This window comes from Ailuropoda melanoleuca, chromosome 11, assembly GCF_002007445.2.
Source record: "Ailuropoda melanoleuca isolate Jingjing chromosome 11, ASM200744v2, whole genome shotgun sequence".
Classification (NCBI taxonomy): domain Eukaryota; kingdom Metazoa; phylum Chordata; class Mammalia; order Carnivora; family Ursidae; genus Ailuropoda; species Ailuropoda melanoleuca.
In genome coordinates, this window is record NC_048228.1 from 71,756,625 (window position 1) to 71,776,562 (window position 19,938).

At 37.8% G+C, this 19,938-nt stretch overlaps 1 protein-coding gene across 5 annotated transcripts in view; it reads left to right on the forward strand.

Moving 5' to 3' along the window:
• Positions 1-1,537: 1,537 nt before the first annotated feature.
• The window catches only part of NFXL1 (nuclear transcription factor, X-box binding like 1), a 66,643-nt gene continuing 48,242 nt past the window's right edge, over positions 1,538-19,938 (forward strand). The window contains exons 1-5 of one of the 5 annotated variants that reach the window (XM_034671866.1): positions 1,538-1,632; positions 2,036-2,272; positions 4,877-5,053; positions 16,590-16,699; positions 18,681-18,814. In XM_034671866.1, coding sequence (XP_034527757.1) covers positions 2,038-2,272; positions 4,877-5,053; positions 16,590-16,699; positions 18,681-18,814 — 656 coding nt within the window. In that variant the 5' untranslated portion in view covers positions 1,538-1,632; positions 2,036-2,037. Of the gene's footprint in view, positions 1,696-2,035; positions 2,273-4,876; positions 5,054-16,589; positions 16,700-18,680; positions 18,815-19,938 lie in introns of all 5 variants that reach the window. The other 4 variants (XM_011222035.3, XM_019797254.2, XM_019797255.2 and 1 more) reach the window with 4 other exon arrangements.

Sequence of the window (19,938 nt, forward strand, 5' to 3'; positions counted from 1 at the left end):
ATCAATTTCCACTTTCACCAGTAAGTATGAGAGTTCTAGTTGCTCCATATTGTTGCCAACACTTGGTATTGTCAGCCTTTTTAAGCTATTCCTCTGGGTACTATTTTTAAGAATTAAAATTAATTGGACCTGCACAATAATATTTATCAATCTTTATAATTTTAATTACATATTTATAATTTTTAATTATATTTCTTATGTTCCCTTTTGATAAACCCATAAAACCCTCTTGTTTCTTCCAAATGTTATCTAAAATTTCAAAGTGAAAATAGCAGCAATAGTCACTTTTGAAAATGTTATCAATTTACCCATGCTTCTACATGATATACAGCTTTTCACTGCAAAACTTTACTGTCATACTATAATAGTTTCTTAATTCAGAGAACACATAAGATTCTTTCTGATTCCAAAGTAATTATTATGATTATAAATTTTCATTGTATGGCAGGGGAAAAATTCTGATTATGTGAGTTATTTAACTGATTAGGTCTTCTAAAAGTAACTGGAATTTCTAGGTAAACATTAAGTACATTTGTACAGTAATCGTATGGCATAGTGCTTAAGAATATCGACCAAGAATCATACTACTCAGTTGCGATTCTGGTTCTGTTAGGAGTTTGAATAAGAAAATCATGTTTTTGTTTTCTAATTTTAAAAATAGTATCCGTAACAATAACTAGCTATAAGAGCAAGGGCACGTTACTTAACCTCTCTCTGCCTCCGTGTTCTCAGCTGTAAAATGGGAATAGTGTTGTCGTGAATAACTAATTAACTAACTAGTTAATACATGAGACACTTTGAATAGTGCCTGGCACTTAACAAATTCTACTTAAACATTAGGTATGTATCACTAATGTAGTGAAATCAAGTTGAAGAGTTTTATAAAGACTGTATAGTTCCAAACAGTAATCAATATATTTCTCAATTTCTCACACCCCCAATTTTTTTTGAAATTTATTTACCTATCTGTATCTTACTGGAAAAGTCAGAGAAGTCAGCTTTTGGTCATGGCTCTCAACTACTTTTCTTAATATAATCTACTTTAGGGAGTTGTCATGTAGGTAAAAATCGTCCTGCCTCAGGAAAACTTTATTGTAAACTATAAAAACTATGAGAGACCTATCCTTTACATCGCTTTATTAATTTCGAAGGGCGCTTTCTCCACTCCAGCCACGTTTCCGCAACACTCCTCAGCTTTCCCTCCCTCTTCCCGGACCCCGAAGTGTTTTCATTGTTTATTTCCGTCAGTGAGAATCCTTCTGCCACCTGAAAGTCCGGGTCAATGCTAAAGCTGGAGGATAGTCAATTATAGCCACTCTTGACAGAATCCTGACACCGAATGGGTTTAAGGTACTCTTAGGGAAGCCCCAGCATCCTCCGGAGTTGAGAACTCTTACAGCCCGCCCACCTCCGCAACCTTCCGCCCACTCTGGGCGACAATCCCACCCAAGCCCCAGAGCACGCCGGGAACTGTAGTTTCCGAAGGCTCGGTCCAAGTCAGCGCACGCGTTCTGAGCTCCTTTCGCTCCCACAAACGGTCCCGGATAAGGAAGTGGCCGGTGATGCCACGCGTTCTGCGGGCAATGGATCCGGGCTTCTGGGAGTTGTAGTCGCCGGGGGCGGGCGCCGTCGGTAAGGAGACGTAGCTTTCCTTGGGGTCCTCTATTGCAGTTGGTTCTCATCGGGAACCGAGGGGTCAGTCTGTACTTCCCAGTGCACCGCGCTCCCTCTGAGGCTGAGGAAGCGCTTTCCTTTCCCCGGGCTCTGCCACCCTGGCTCTGGGTGCTCCTTGCCCTGAGGTCCATTTCTCTGCCTAGTCCTCTGCCTCTCTGGTCCATCTCCAAAAACCTGGGCTTAGCGGGGACTCGCCCTCCCAGACACAGGGCCGCGATCTTCTCAAACCCGGTCCTTGCCCGGCGGGGACCTTCCTCACTACGCCCCTCTTACTGGTTTCCGCCGCTGCCCCTGTTCGCCTCGGCACCCGCTGAGCTCACGCTCTTTCCACTCTTTTTTTTTTCCCCCCTTTCCTCTGCAGGGATGGAAGCTTCCTGGCGCCAGGTGGCTGGTGGCCGAGGCCGAGCCCGAGGACGGGCCACTGCGGCCCCTTCTTCAGGAAATGGAATCCATCTCCGCGGCGCCGGAGGAGGGCGAGAAAAGGGCGCTGCTGGACCTGGCCCCAGCCCCAGAGGAGCCGCGACCCCTGCGGCTGCAGGTAGTTCAGCCAGGCGCAGCCCCGCGGGACCTGAAGCACTGCAGACTTCCGTAGCCTGTGGTGAGAGGGGCTCCTGTCCTCGGTTTCACCTGGGTACCTACTAAGGCACTTACTAGTCAGAACTGCCTCTCCGCCCTTGCTCTCTCATTCACTTCTTTTCTTCTCCTTGGAGACTTCATTATTGCCCCCACTTCTCAGACCTTCAGGGAAGCTACTCGTTTCGGCATTCTAGGCAGATTCCCAGCATACCTCTTTCACCTTCATTTTAATTACTATCATCCACCATTACTTCTTTGTCCAGTGTTCTTCTCTTTATTCTTTTTTGCCTGCTGAATGCCTAGACCAAAAGTTGCAAGTTGTGGCCCGGGGTTCTGATTTAGCCTATAGTTTGGTTTGGTTAATACAGTCCTTTAAATCTGAATTGGTTGCCAGCGGGTGTTTTGTTTTTCTTTTCTTTCTAAAATCTCATAAAAATCTCAACTTTTTTTTTTTTTTGTAGTAAAATAAGATCGTGTGGTTTCACCTTTGTGCATGGCAACTGCCAGTTGCAGAAATTCCGTTTAGATTGAGTTTAAGCACCTCCTACGGGGGGGGGGGCAGTTGTCATTTTCCATCTTTGCAAGATGGCCTTAGTTTAGTAACTTTAATTGTCTATGCCCTGTAAGTGCGTGAGCTTGCGGTATTTTTCTCAACTGTGATTCTTATTAACAAATTTCATGTCCTTTTGGGATGTATGATGTGGCCTCCTCTGGCAGGTCATTATCCTTCATCCAACGCTGTGTTTTAGTGGAGCCTGAGAACACACAGGCAACTCTGAATTGTCCATACTAACAGAGGATTGCATGAAGCCAAAGGAATAATCCCCCAAATCATTTTACTTTTATGTGTGGAATGTATTTTTCGGAAAATATTTTTTGAGGGGAGGAGTGAGTTGAGCTTCTGAGTGTTTTTTCCCTAAGCTAATTTTAAAGTTATGTGGTATTCTCTTAGCTTGAAGTTACTGAGTTTATTTTAATTCCAGTACAGTTAACACACAGTGTTATATTAGTTTCAGGTGTGCAATATAGTGATTCAACACTTCCATACATCCGTTGGTGCTCATCAACACAAGTGCACTACTTAATCCTCATCACCTATTTCACCCATCCCCCACCCACCTCCCCCCTGGTAGCAGTTATGAGTTTACCATAGTGTTGGTGGTGAAACGTGCAAGTTGGAGACCAAGAACAGTTTTGGTAAAGTTTCTTGGATTTTGTGGATAGTAGAAAAGCAAACATTCTTCACCTGGGTAATTGAAATTTGTAAGAAATAATATATAGGAAGTTTGCTTTGTCACTTTTCCTTGAGATGATCTTATGTGGATACATTCATAGTGTTATGGATGTTTTTATTATGTCTTCTATCTCAGCCTTTAAAGAAATGTATCCTTACATGCTGTTTTTCCACAGCTAATGACATTTATCATCTCTCTTACTACACATCAAGTTTCGAGTCATATATCTTATAGTCATTACTTTTCTAATACTCGAGATTCCTATATAGGCACTGTATACATTTTCTTTCACTTTTACTTGAGATACTGCATAATCCCCAATTAAACTGGCTGCAGCAACAAAGGGAAAACATTTCATGAGGGAAATAAAAGATAAAACGTCGTTAAGTACAAATGCACCACCAAGATTAAGAAAGCTTATCTGGGTAGTAGCTCATCAGTTTTAAGCATAAAGTGAATTTAAATCAGAGATTTACAATTTTAATTAGTGAATTTAAAATCCTCTCAGTATGGACACTAATAAATTCAGATCAATTCAGTATGTTTGTGGCTCCTTTCTTGATACTATGATTGCTGTTCATAAGAGTTTATTAATAGTTAGTACTTGAAGAAAATTCCCCTGATCCTTGCCCTTAAGGAGTTGGGAATATGCTGTGAAGTAATCTAATTCTTTTCGTGTTATTATTTAGCCAAGTAAAAAAACGAGAAGTACAGTCAGTGCTGAAGAGAATAGTGGAAGAACTAATACAAAATTGATTTAACATTTTTTTTTTTGGAATGAAGCTGCTGTAGGAACCACATTTTCTATAGTGTCAACATTTTGTGTGTTTTAATGTTATATATGTTTTGTGACCACATTTTAATGAAGGCAAAAAGTCCTTGAGCTTTCTAAGAGCAGATTATAAAGATAATGGGTATACAGTGACTATTGTTTGTGCAGAATCTTTGGTGGGCCAGACCAGGCTGGGCCGTGGTGTGGAAGAGGATTGTTTGAGAAAGCACCCAGTTTAACTGATTCTGCTGTGCTCCTAGTTGGCATGTGTCCCACCTCTTAAAAATCTCTATGGTTGTTTTTAATAATCCCATTTTAATTGTTATTAACGTCCTTATTTTGAGGTTGATTAACAGCTTTTTGATACTTTTATCCTATCTTTATATTTTAATTGATTTGTTAATCAGTGTTTTTAGAACAATTTGCTGCATTTAGCAGGATATTTAATAAAAGTGAAAGTTTTCATTGTGGTAGTATTCTCTTTAGTTGTTTGACAAGAAACTTGAAAATACTTTTTTTGTGCATAATAGTAAAATAGAATGCTCCAAAGATGACTTTTAAATCTATGTGCTTAGAGATTGTTTTGCAGAAATTAAATGAATTTTTGTTTTCTTTTAAGCAGAGCTAATGTCTCAAAGGAAATTTGAGGAAATCAAGAAGGCCAATCAAGCTGCAGCCAAAAAACTTGTTGAAGAACACTTTAGCTCTTCCTCTGAAGAAGAAGGAGATGAAGATTTTGAAGGAAAACGGGGAAAAATAGTTGCTAATACATTTACAAGTTACACTACTCAGACAGGTGCTGTATGGTCTTTTAAATTTTGACTTTTTTTTTTTAAGTTTAAATTCCAGTTAGTTAGTATACAGTGTAATATTAGTTTCAGGTGTACAATGTAGTGATTCAGCACTTACATACATCACCCAGTGCTTATCACAAGTGCGCTCCTTAATCCCCATCACCTATTTCATTCTCCCCACGCACATCCCTTTAAGTAACCGTCAGTTTGTTCTCTATAGTTAAGAGTCTATTTCTTGGTTTACCATTTGCTCTTCCTCCACCTTGCTTGTTTTGTTTCTTAAATTCCACATATGAGTGAAATCATTTGGTGTTTGTCTTTCTCTGAACTGACTTCACTTAGCGTAATACATTTGCTCCATCCGTGTCATTGCAAAACACAAGATTTCATTATTTTTTATGGTTAATATCCCATTGTGTATATATACCACATCTTCTTTATCCATTCTTCAGTCGATGGACATTTGGGCTATTTCCATCATTTGGCTAGTGTAGATAATGTTGCTATAAACATCAGGGTGCATGTATGCCTTAGAATTAGTATTTTTGTATTCTTTGGGTAAATACCTAGTAGTGCAATTGCTAGGTCATAGGTAGTTCTATTTTTAATTTTTTGAGGAACCTCCGTACTCTTCTCCAGAGTGGCTGCACCAGTTTGCATTTCCACCAACAGTGCAAGAGGGTTCCCTTTTCTCCACATGCTTGCCAACGCCTGCTGTTTATAGTGTTGTTGATTTTACCTATTCTGACGTGTGTGAGGTGGTAGCTCATTGTAGTTTTGGTTTGCATTTCCCTGATGGTAAGTGATGATGAACATCTTTTCATGTGTCTGTTGCCCATCTGTAGGTCTTCTTTGGAAAAATAATCTATTCATGTCATCTGCCCATTTTTTAATTGGATTATTTTTTGTGGGTTGAGTTTTATAAGTTCTTTGTATATAAATATATACTTTTTAAGATTTTACTTATTAGAGAGAGGGAGGGACAGAGAACAAGCAGGGGGAGCAGCAGAGGGAAGGGAGAAGCAGGCTCTCTGCTGAGTAGGGAGCCTGATTAGGGGCTCCATCCCAGGACCCTGGGATCATGACCTGAGCTGAAGGCAGATGCTTAAGCCACTGAGCCACACAGGCGCCCCTTCTTTGTATGTTTCGGTTATTAGCCTTTTGTGAGATGTGTCATTTGCAAATATCTTCTTACATTCCAAAGATTACCTTTTCATTTTGTTGGTTGTTTCCTTTGCTGTGCAGAAGCTTTTTATTTTGATGAAGTCTCACTACTTTATGTTTCCTTTTGTTTCCCTTGCCTTAGGAGACATATCTAGTAAGAATTTGCTATGACCGATGTCAAAGTTACTGCCTATGTTTTCCTCTTAAGATTTTAATGGTTTTCTGTTTCACATTTAGGTCTTTCATCCATATTGAATTTATTTTTGTGTATGGTGTGAGAAAGTGGTCCAGTTTCATTCTTTTGTTTGTTGCTGTCCAGTTTTCCCAACACCATTTGTTGAAGAGACTATCTTTTCCATTGGATATTCTTTCCTGCTCTGTCAAAGATTAATTGACCATTCAGTTGTGGGTTCATTTCTGGGTTTTCTATTCTGCTCCATTGAGCAATGTGTCTATTTTTGTGCCAGTACTATACTGTTTTAATCACTACAGCTTTGTAATATAACTTGAAGTCCAGAATTGTGATGCCTCCAGCTTTACTTTTCTTTTTCAAGGTTGCTTTGGCCATTGGGGGTCTTTTGTGGTTCCATACAAATTTTAGGATTGTTTTTCTAGCTCTGTGAAAAATGTTGGTGGTATTTTGATAGGGATTGCACTAAATGTGTAGACTGCTTTGGGTAATATAGGCATTTTAACAATATTTGTTCTTCCAATCTATGAGCTTGGAATGTTTTTCCATTTCTTTATGTCATCTTTAATTTCTTTCATTAGTGTTTCATAGTTTTCAGAGTACAGGTACAGTTCTTTCACCTCTTTGGTTAGGTTTTTTCCTAGGTATCTGACTAGTTTTGGTCTAATTGTAAATGAGATTGATTCCCTGATTTCTCTTTCTGCTGCTTCATTATTGGTGTATAGTAAATCAACAGATTTCTGCATATTGATTTTGTATCATGTGACTTTACTAAATTCATATATCAGTTCTAGAAATTTTTTGGTGGAGTCTTCTGGGTTTTCTCTATAAAGTATCATGCCATCTGCAAATATTGAAAGTCTGACTTCTTCCTTGCCAGTTTGAATGCCTTTTATTTCTTTTCGTTGCTTGATTACTGTGGCTAGGCCTTCTGGTATTATGTTAAATAACAGTTATAAAGGTGGACATCCCCATCTTGTTCCTGATCATAGAGGAAAAGTTCTCAGTTTTCCCTATCGAGGATGATGTTAGCTGTGGGCTTTACGTATATGGCCTTTATCATGTTGAGGTATGTTTCCTCTAAACCTACTTTGTTGAGGGTTTTTTCCATGAATGGATATTGTGCTTTGTCAAATGCTTTTCCTGCATCTATTGAGAGGATCATATAGTTCTTATCCTTCCTTTTGTTAATGTGGTGTATCACATTAATTGATTTGTGAATATTGAACCACGCTTACTGCCCAGGAATAAATCCCACTTGGTCATGGCGACTGATTCTTTTAATGTACTGTTGGATTCGATTTGCTCGTATTTTATTGAGAATTTTTGCATCCGTGTTCATCAGGGATTTGACCTGTAGTTCTCTTTTTTAGTAGTATCTTTATCTGGTTTTGGTATCAGGACAATGCTGGCCTCATAGAATGAATTTGGAAGTTTTCCTTCCTTTTCTATTTTCTGAAATAGTTTGAGAAGAATAGGTACTAACTCTTCTCTAAATGTTTGGTAACATTTGCCTGTGAAGCCATCTGGGCCTGGACTTTTGTTGGGAGATTTTTTTTTTATTAAGATTTTTAATATTTATTTATTTGACACAGAGAGAGGCATCAAGAGATGGAACAGAAGCAGGGGAGTGGGAGAGGGAGAAGCAGGCTTCCCACCGAGCAGGGAGCCTGATGCGGGGCTCAATCCCAGAACACTGGGATCATGACCTGAGCTGAAGGCAGACACTTAATGACTGAACCACCCAGGCGTCCCTGTTGGGAGAGTTGGGAGATTTTTTTATTACTGATTTAATTTCTTTGCTGGTTATCTGTCCAAGTTTTCTATTTCTTCCTGTTTCAGTTTTGGTAGTTCATATGTTTCTAGGAATTTGTCCATTTCTTCCAGATTGTGCAATTTGTTGGCATGTAATTTTTCATAATATTCTTTTATAATTCTTTGTATTTCTGTGGTGTTGTTTGTTATTTCTCCTCTCTCCTTTGTGATTTTATCTATTTGAGTCCTTTCTCTTTTCTTTTGATAAGTGGTTAGAGGTTTATCAAATTTTTCAAAGAACCAGCTCCTTGTATCATTGATAGGTTCTATTGTTGTTTTTTTATTTTCTGTATCATTTATTCTGCTCTACTCTCTATTATTTCCTTCCTTCTGCTGGCTTTAGGCTTAATTTGCTGTTCTTTTTCGAGCTCCTTTACAGGTGTACGGTTAGGTTGTTTATTTGAGATTTTTCTTGCTTCTTGAGGTAGGCCTATATTGCTATGTACTTCCCTCTTAGGACTGCTTTTTGTTGCATCCCAAAGGTTTTGGACTGTTGTGTTTTCATTTTCACTTGTTTCCATGTGTTTTTTAAAAATTTCTTTGTTGATTTCCTGGTTGACTCATTCAGTCTTTAGTTGGATGTTCTTTCACCTCTATGTATTTGTGGTCTTTCCAGATTTTTTCTTGTGGTTGACTTCAAGTTTCTTATTGTGGTCAGAAAATATGCATGGTATGATCTCAGTCTTTTTGTACTTGTTGGGGCTTGATTTGTGTCTTAGTATATGATCTATTCTGGAGAATGTCCCATGTGCACTTGAAAAGAATGTGTATTCTGCTGTTTTAGGATGGAATGTTCTGAATATATCTGTTAAATCCATCTGTTCCAGTGTGTCATTCAAAGCCATTGTGTCATTGTTGATTTTCTGTTAGATGATCTGTCCCTTGATGTAAGTGGGGTGTTAATGTCCCCTACCATTACTGTGTTATTATCAATTAGTTTCTTTATGTTTGTTATTTTATATATTTGGGTGCTCCCATGTTAGGTGCATAAGTATTTACAATTGTTAGATCTTCTTGTTGGATTGTCCCCTTTGTTATGATATAGTGCCTTTCTTCATGTCTTGTTAGTCTTTGGTTTAAAGTCTAGTTTTTCTGGCATAAGTATTGCTACTCTGGGTCCTTTTGATGTCGATTTGCGTGATAAATGGTTCTCCATTACCTCATTTTCAATCTGTAGGTGTCTTGAGGTCTAAAATGAGTCTCTTATAGGCAGCATATAGATAGGTCTTGTTTTTCTATCCATTCTGACATGCTGTATCTTTTGATTGGTGCATTTAGTCCATTTACATTTAGAGTAATTATTGATATATATGTATTTAGTGTCATTTTATTACTTGTTTTGTCATTGTTTCTGGAGATTTTCTCCGATCCTTTCTTGTCTTTGTCACTTTTGGTCTTCCCTTTTCACTCAAAGAGTCCCCTTTAATATTTCTTTCAGGGCAGGTTTTGTGGTCACGAACCCCTTTAGTTTTTGTTTGTTGGGAGACTCTTTATTTCTCCTTCTATTCTGACTGATAGCCTTGCTGGATGGAGTATTCTTGGCTGCAGATTTTTCCCATTCAGTACTTTATTATGCCACTCCCTTCTGGCTTGGCCAAATTTCCTTTGAGAGATCTGTAGCTAGCCTTTTGGGCTTTCCCTTGTAAGTTAAGGACTTCATTTGTCTTGCTGCTTTTAAGATTTTTCTTTATCTCTATATTTTGCAAATTTAATTACGAAATGCATTGGTGTTGACCTTTTTTTATTTTTTTGGGAGTTCTCTGTGTCTCCTGGATCTATATGTCTGTTTCCTTACCCAGATTAGGGAAGTTTTCAGCTATGATTTCCACAAATAAATTTTCTGCCCCCTTTTCTCTCTCTTCTTCTTGTGGGACTCCTATGAGTGTGATTATGTTTGATGGAGTCACTGAATACCGTAAGTCTAGTCTCATACTTTATAATTCTTCTTCCTCTCTTTGTTCAGCTTCACTATTTTCCATTATTTTTTCTTCTATGTCACTTACTCGTTCCTCTGCTTCTTCCAGCCTTGTGTTCATTGCAACTTCCAGCCTTGTGTTCATTGCAACAAGTCTGTTTCCAATCCCAGTTATTGTATTTTTCATTTCTGACTGATTCTTTTTAACTCTTTTTTCACTGCTGTAAGGGTCTCCCTGATGTCTTCCGTTCTTTTCTCAGGCCCAGTGGTATCCTTATGATTGTTGCTTTAAATTCTCCATCAAGCGTATTACTTATATCTATTTGCTTAGATTTCTGGCTGTGACTTTATGTTGTTCTTTGTTTGGTATTAATTCCTCTTTCTTGGCATTTTGTCTAAGTCTCTGCCTTTTGTGTGTTAGAAAAGTCCATTATGTTTCCTTCTCCTGAGAATAATGGCTTTATGAATAAGAGGTCAGATAGTGTCCAGGGCCTGGCCTTTCAGGCAGTGTCTTTGGTGTGTGCTGCATGTGCCCTGCTGTTGTGTTTTGACTGCTGTATCCTTCAGGCCAGTCCTCTGCAGAGGCTCTCCTTGTATGCAGTGGATAGTGTTTGGTCCTTGGTCTGAATGTGGCAAGTTTTAACTAGGTGTATTTTGGTCTGCTGGTTTAAATGATTGCTGATACTAGTTCCACTAGAACTGAAGCCTTACAGAACTCTCTGGTCCAGAGATGTGGTATGGGAGGGGGTTCCTGCTGGTCCTCTGGGGAAGGGGCCTGCTGCGCTGGGACTGAGGCAATCTTGACTAAGAAGGCAGTTTCTCCCGAGTGCAGGGATGTGGGAGTTGGTGTAAGCAGGTTAGGGAGCCTTGCTGGCACTGTGCTGCTTACCACAAGTGTCTCTGTGTTTATACTGAGGGATGTGGGAGAGATCCTTTCCCGGGAAGGATCTCCAGTGAACACTCCCAGGGAGCACCCTAAGAGGAGTGAATAATCTCCCCCTGTGTGCCCCAGGCACTCTTCAGACCACTGTTCCCACGCTGTCTGCCCAAAGGTTGTTTGTCTGCCTTCTCTTCAGGAGCAGTGCAGTGCCCTCAGGGCTGTATCCCAGCCAGGCCTGCTGACCTTTAAAACTCCAGTCTTTATGCCCCACTGGTTGCAAGAACTCACAAAAATCAGCCCTTCTTGTATTTCCAGCCAGTGGCTTTGAGGAAATGTTCTTGTGCATCCTTGTGTGCTTTTCTCTCTCTCACTTTTCTCCGTGACCATGGCTCCCTTCCTACCGTGGCACTCGTGATCTGTTTCTCCCCTAAACCACGTCTCTGTCCTGTCTCCTTTTTTGTGGCTTCTTCTCTCCCTTTACTTGTGGAGTTTATTTTGTCAATCTTCAGGTTGATTTCTGGGGTATTTAGGATGATAGTTATCTACTGTTTGAAGGAAGAGATGAGCCTACGGTACTCCTACTCTGCCGCCATCTTAGCTCACCCCTAAATTTTGACTATTTCGACATCAATGAAAATATATTCATGACTTTTAAAAAACACTTTTAGTCTATATGGAATAGTTTTTGCATCTTAAGAATGAGCATTTTCGTATTGCAGAGTTGAATTTTTGTGCATTTTACTATTTGAGTTCCATGTTGTAGAACATTAATCTTTCCGTAGAGCAAATAGAATGGCAGTGTCCCTTAAAGCCTTAGAAGTTCTCCTATGTGTGTAATTGGTAATTCATTAGAATCTGGGAGGGGGATGCCAGAGCTCCCCCAAATGTTTGGGGTCAGGTTGTCCCCAGTTATGATTTGGTTGGACTTGACAACTTTGAATACTCCCTTTAATCTATTCTTCATTTTTCTTTTTCATCATATGTTAAATGTGTTTTCAAGTCAATTTCATTTCTTGACTTTCTTCCTTTATATTGTATCTTACAACTTTAGATTCCTTTTTTTTCTAAAGTAAGTCTCTGCTTTGATGTGTATAGCATCATTAAATGTTGTGTATATCTGGGTTACTCTTAATACCACATTTGTTTACGAGTAAGAGGGCCAAATTGATGTCACTATGAAGGATTTAGTACTAAGTATAAAAGTTATTTTAAATTTAAGTCTGTTAACACTTTCCATATTTTATGCTTATTGTTATTATTAGAAAGATACTTGCATGTATTATCAACATTAGTTGCCTGAGTATTCTGATGGCATCATGAAGCCAGGCACACATTGTCAAGTATATTTTCTAAGGAATTTACCATATCTGCTAAGGAATTGAGATTAGGAGGCTTGAAGTCTGGCTCAGCCAGGTAGGTCGATAAAGTGTGACCTTTATCAACGGGCTCAGCCAGGTAAGTTGATCAAGAGTTACTTTAAGGTTAGGAAGTTTCTTGCTTCTAAAGGACTTTATAGAAAGTAACCTTAGGAAGTTTCTTACTTGAAGAGGACCTCACTTAAACTATTCTAGATAGTGAGTGATTTTATTTTTAAATAGGAAGTACAGTACTGTAACTCATTTTTTCCCTACTATTTAAAAAACATCATTTATAAGTTATTAATTTTGGTTTAGTTTTCATCTTAAGGTGGTAAGGCAATTTTTCTTATGTTGTTTTTTGTCTAATCCATAAATATTTTGATTCTTGTTCCTTTTTGTTCTCTACTTTGCCTGTATCAAAGTGAGGCAATCTGACGACTTGATTTGAGAACAATAAATGTTAGGGTAATGAGGTGTTTCCCATCTCACTTTAGTGGATTAAACACCAGAAATTTGCCAGAGAGGTTCTTTCTTTTTGTCTGAGCCCAGCCTTTGTACGTTCATGACCCTTCTCTCATATTTCAGACTTGCACGGTCAACTTCCTAATGGGTGTCTATATCTGATTGACTCATGGACACATCAAACATAGGTTGAAAGATAACTTATTTCTTGTTTTGGTTACCTCAATTGGTAGCACCACTATTTTCCCCTTTACCCACCGAAGCCAGAAATCCCGGTGCAGTGATGGCACAAACATAGCATGAGTGAGTCTCATCCAGTAGTGTCCTCCCCTCTGCCCATCTCATCAGACACGGCACTCTTTCCTTTGAATGTTGACATGAACGTAGGCTTTTTTTTTTTTTTTAAGATTTTATTTATTTATTTGACAGAGAGAGAGACAGCCAGCGAGAGAGGGAACACAAGCAGGGGGAGTGGGAGAGGAAGAAGCAGGCTCCCAGCGGAGGAGCCTGATGCGGGGCTCGACCCCAGAATGCCGGGATCACACCCTGAGCTGAAGGCAGACAGTTAACGATCTGAGCCACCCAGGCGCCCCGAACGTAGGCTTTTAAAAGCAGCACAATCTAATTGTCACCAAGTCCTGCTGAGTTTTACTTCCTAAATTTCTTAACTCTACCCTTCCTCTCCCCATATACTACTATTGCCTAATTCAGTCCCCTATGCTGTTTAATATGTGGATTAAATCCATATGACTTTATGAGGTAGATATTAATATTGCTATTATTACTATTTTTATTACTATTTTAAAGATGAGAAAACTGAGGCAAATAGGTAATTTGCTTAAAGTCGTTTTTTGCTTTATCTGCTGTAACTGCCTCTTAACTGGTACTTCAGGCTTCCAGTCTTGGCCTCCATAGACTCAACTTTCTTCAGTTGCCAGAGTGATCTTTTTAGAATGTATGACTTCAGATCCTAGGCTATCTACTATGACATCTTAGCCAGTATACTTACTTAATCCTGCCTGCAGCCAAACTTGAATACAATTTTCAAAGAAATCTTAAATAAGTTTTATAAATATAAGGTTGCACTTTATTTTGTTAAAGCCTTATTCCATCATGTTCCCAAATTCTGTTTTATGTGCTAGCTGTTAAATTAGGTGAAATTTAAAATGTTATGCAGTTGACCTTTGAACAACATGGATTTGAGCTGTGCAAGTCCACTTATATGTGTATTTTTTCAATAAATGCAGGTACAGTACTGTAAATGCATTTTTTAATGATTTTGTTAATAACATTTCTTTTTTCATTTTTTTTGTTGTTGTTTTAAATTTTTACTTAAATCCTAGTTAGTTAACATGCATTGCAATATTGGTTTCAGGAGTAGAATTTAGTGATTGATCAGTTACCTATAACACCCAGTGCTCATCACGACAAATGCCCTCCTTAATACCCATCACCCATGTAGCCCATTCCCTGCCCACCTCCTTCCATGAACCCTCAATTTGTTCTCAGTAGTTAAGAGTCTCTTATGGTTTGCTTCTCGCTTTTTTCCCCCTTCCCATATATTCATTTGTTTTGTTTCTTAAATTCCCCATGAGTGAAATCATATGGTATTTGTCTCTCTCTGACTTATTTCACTTAGCATAAGGTACTCTAGCTCTATTCACGTTGTTGAAAATGGCAAGACTTCATTCTTTTTGATGGCTGAGTGATTGTATATATATATTGTGTGTGTGTGTGTGTATATATATATATGTATATGTGTATATATATATAGTTGTGTATATATATTACATCTTCTTTATTCATTCATCAGTTGTTGGACATTTGGCCCCTTCCTTAGTTCCTTAGTTGTTGATAATGCTGCTGTAAACATTGGGATGTATGTGTCCCTTTGAATCTGTATTTTTGTATCCTTTGGGTAAATACCTAGTAGTGCAATTGCTGGGTCATAGGGTAGTTCTATTTTTACCTTTTGAGGAACCTCCATACTGTTTTCCAGAGTGGCTGCACCAGTTTGCATTCCCACCAACAGTGTAAGAAGGGTCTCCTTTCTCCACATCCTCACCAACATCTGTTGTTTCCTGGGTTTTGAATTTTACCCATTCTGACTGGTGTGAGGTGGTATCTCATTGTGATTTTGACTTGTATTTCCCTGGTGATGAGTGATGTTGAACATCTTTTCATGTGTCTTCTAGCCATCTGGGTGTCTTCTTTGGAAAAATATCTATTCATGTCTCCTGCCCATTTCTTAACTGGATTATTTGTTTTCTGGGTATTGATAACATTTCTTATTCTCTAGCTTACTTTATTGTGAGAATACAGCATGTAACACATATAGCATACAAAATACGTGTTAATTGTTTCATGTTGTTAGGCTTCTGGTCAACAGTAGGCTACTAACTAGTAGTTAAGTTTTAGGGGGTCAAAAGTTACATGCAGATTTACAATTGCGTTGTTGTTTAAGGGTCAGCTGTACATTTGTTAAAGCCAACTATGTTGAAGAGCAAAGTAAGCACACGACAGGATTATTAAGTCTGCTTTTAAGGATACTCTCTAAACTTCAATGTTTATTTAAAATAAAGCAATTGTCTTTAATAATTATATAATACTTTACAGTTTTGGGAGTGATTTTATGTATATTTTGTTTAATATCCTGAATTATTTTTATGTTTATATTATGGTAGAGCAAGTTTTTGTAAGTGCTTGTTTACTTAGATGATTTTAGAAAGGAAAGAATTAGCCAAATGTCCTATTTATTTAACTTTACTCTTTGGTGACTTAAATTTTGATTTGAACCATTTTATTGCCTTGCTAGCTTATGCTGTTAGTCTAATTTTATTGGAGACTCAGTTCCTCTCTTGAGGAATCTTTATTATACTAAAGACATGTAGGTTTATTTCTTTTACACTAAAGTGACAGATTATTGCCTTTTTGGTGTCATATGCTTTTGGGTAGTTTTTCGGGCTTTCATTTTGTTGTCACCTGTTATTTCTTGGATCTTCTTGTGGTAACTTTTTGCCGCAGCATAGTGTAGGATTAAGAGGGCTCACTTTGCAGTCAGACAACAGTTACTTAATTGTTCTTGCCTCAGTTTTCTCATTTTCTCTGTAAAATGAATACAAAAATAGTTCATTTAATCCCACTGAAAACAAAACATACAGTGCCTACCAAATAAATGCTCAATAATTGCTTACAGAAAAATTGCAGTTTAGTGATATTTTCTAAGAAGTTCATGCTATCTTTTTAAGCAGAAATAGTGAACATAATTTAATGAAACAAGGTGATTATAGTGTAGTGAACTCAGGATCATTTCATCCAACAGGTTTTCAGTAAGAGTATTCTATGTATCAACACACACGTTTGTATTTAGGCTAAATGGCTCTGCTGGTCTTTGACTTTGCAGGTTCTTTCACTTTGCTTCTAGGTATGCTTTCCCTTGTTACTTGACATCTTGCCTCTCTTGCCCATGGCTCTGCGCCCACCAAAGTTGTTAAGGACTGTAACAGCAATAAGAGCAAGTATGTTCTCAGAGCGGGCCGATGTATTGTTTTGAATTAAGGACATAAGATTTAATGCATGGACTTCGTGACCTCTTGGCAGCTCATTGGTTGCTTTTTTTTTAACTTCTCATTTTTCAGTTGTATATTGAGCAATTGATAATGGCTATAATTCTCACTTAGTGTGGTGCTGTTAGTGAGTTTGTGTTACTTTCAGATGTTGCTTAACATGAAGTTTTCAATTTTTAAATTTCAAGATGGAGATATGCGTGAATTAGAGCGAACAAGACAGTATGTACATGAAGCTTTCCAAGCAGGGGCTATGACATGCTTAATTTGTATTGCTTCAGTGAAGAGAAACCAAGCAGTAAGTTTTTCCCTTTATCTATATTAATGCATCTCCCCAAAATATCTTTTTTTGTATTTATATTTAACCACTTATTATCCTTTTGTTTGTTTTTGTTCAAAAATGCTTCATTTGAGAATTTTATTTATGAATTGATCTTCATTTTGTAAATCTGTAATTTGAAGAAATTACCTCTAAACGAGCATCCAATATTTTTAGCACTGTTAATATATGTGAAGAAAATATCTTCAATTTTAATGCACATGTCAATTTGATAAAGCATAGCATCTACACTTTAGAGATTCCTACAAATACTGAAATATTAAATTGCACTATATTTCACAACTTTCGGCAGGTTTTAAAAAAGGGAGATATGGTCCCTGCCTTGAAAGAAGTAGAACCCAGCCGTGACACTTAACAGTTTATTAGTGAGCTTCTCTTGTGTTTCTTGTGTTGAAGACACTGGAAAATGGCTAGGGTCACTGGGGAGAGATGGAGTCAGATATAACTCATGTACTTGGAGGTGCTGTGGTCTAATGGTGAAGTTATCCATATGTAAATTTAAAAGGGCATTAAAGGAGCAATTAAGGGGAATCAGTGACTGAATATTGTGGACTCAACATTTAGACTCAGATTAATCTGCTATTATAGCAGCATTGCCTAGACAGAACCAGGCCTGATGAATTGAGTTGGTCGTGTAGAGTGAATCAGAAATCTTAACATGCATTGGATAGGATAGATGTGGATGCATGTGCCTTTGGTGTCTAGAGTCACATCTGGTTGGCTTACTGTGATTTCCGCTCTGGTGGGTGAATAGTCTCTTTGCATGTGGTTATAGTCCCACCTTAAACACTTGGTGTATGTGTAGCTTTATTTTTTTTTAACCTTAATGCTTTCTCCTTGCGAACTGACTCAGCTAGTATGCAGGCATTGTGGAGAAGCACAGGGGAGTTAACGCCTGTTGGGGCAACTTTCTTCCACATGGAATTAATTGGCGGATGAGTATCCCAGCCTTCTCTCTGGTAGGGGTTGGGGCTGGGGTGGTTTGACATGTGTTTTACATGGTTCTTCAGAGGGTCCATAACAGGACCGAACTTTGGCCCTTAGCCAGAATCAGCTCAACAATGCACCATTTATTGGCATTTCTTCTTGCCTACCTTATGCCCTCATTGTTGCATCCCAGTTCTTTTCTCAGGCACTGCTTTGGGGGTAACCCAAACTTTTTTTTGTGCTTTTTTTTTTTTTTAATGCTTTTGCCAGCTTATGCATTGTGCTACATGCGTGATTTTATTGGACAGTTGAAAAGTGTTATAATGAAAGAACTGATTTTTGTCATTGAAGTGTTGGCAGGTTTTAAAAATGAATTTACTATTATTCCTTAAGTTTAAAAATATATATATTCTTAAGTTTTTTGCTTGTTTAATTTTTAGAATTTAACACTAAGTGCTAGACTAATAGATTTTATGTAACAAAAGGACCATGTAAAGATATATGTACATAATATGTTTCAGGATTTCTCTGTAGCATTATTTATAATTGGAAATAACCTAAATGTCCAGTAAGAAATTGGTTAAATAAATGATGATATGTAAATTGATGTGATATACAGCTATAAATATCATGTATGAACATATATAATAATGGTAAGTGGTTATAGTATGTTAAAAGACTATAAAGTTATGTATCAATTAGTACAGCATGACCTTATTTTTAAGAAAGTATGAAATGTATACCAAAACAATTGAAGATCATTCAGAATGTTAGTAGTTAGTTATTTCTAGCTAAATGACTCTGGGTAATTAATGTTTTTATTTCAAATGTTCTACACTTAAATAAATTTTTATGAAGAACATTTCTTCTGTTAGACTGGAAGGAAAATTTTTTTTCTTTAGTCCTTAGGTAGCTCTTCAAAGTAGTTGAGCGTGATACTCACTTTAAAGTATTGTGGAATTATCAAAGAAAATCATTGCATACATTTTAATTTCTGATACCTTTGTCTTAGGTTTGGAGCTGTTCAGGATGTTTCTGTATATTTCACATGCCCTGTATCCAGAAGTGGGCTAAAGATAGCCAGTTTCTGGTATCTTCTCCTTTGACGGATGACGATTTTGGAAAGAGAGATTATCCTTGGCCATGGTAACTTTCTGCTAATTTAGTTGGAATAGTAAGTTGTAAAATAAATGAAAATTGTAGGTCATAAGTTGCCTTATTGGCAGTCTCAGGATCCATGTTGGGCCTTCGTTAGTTTGGTTTGTGGAGTTTTAGTACTTTGATAATGGCTTCTATTTTTTTCCAATTTGTGTAACTACTTGTTCCTTTCAAAAACCAATAAGTCATTCAGACTTTACTTTTTCTTCTGCGAAACACCTCCTTAATTATCTTTTTTTAAAGAACTTCCATTTCTTTAAAATTCTGTAGGACTAGAATCCTTCATAATTCTGGTACTTCTCTTCTGGAGTTACTGTTAGTATACATTAGTTAGTATCACATGGTACAAGATGGCCATCTAATGTATTTTGATCATAGGCTTCCTGATTTTATCTTTGTAATCTCTCAAACTGCAGGTGTATATTACCCAATCTTACCAGTTTTTCCACATTTATTTCATTAGTATGGCTTATCATTGATGAATATTTGATTGTGAACTTTTTTTTTTTTAAAGATTTTATTTATTTATTCGACAGAGATAGAGACAGCCAGTGAGAGAGGGAACACAAGCGGGGGGAGTGGGAGAGGAAGAAGCAGGCTCCCAGAGGAGGAGCCTGATGTGGGGCTCGATCCCATAACGCCGGGATCACGCCCTGAGCCGAAGGCAGACGCTTAACCGCTGTGCCACCCCAGCGCCCCTGATTGTGAACTTCTGTTATATTTCTAGAAAGAGTTGGGGAGTGGAAAATTTATATCTCTGCTAAATAAAGATAATAAAAAATTTATCCATACTGGCAGTTCAGGGGGTAGATTTTACCGTCAGGGTAATGAAGCATAAACTTCAGGGCTTCTGTGTTCATATAAATATTCACTTTTGTAACTAATTTTATATTCTTAACAGAGGCCCCTAAATTGTATAAGATTCAGACCCTGGAAAACCTGGATCTGTATCAGACCTTCCCTTATTACCACAAATACTGATAAATTTGTAAAGTTGTGGTGGTGTAGTTTTTTTTAAAGTAGTCTCCACGCTGAACTGACAACCACTCAGGTGCCCCTGTGGTAGTGTAGTTTTTCCAAAACATTTTAGACACACTAGTTACTTTGAAAAA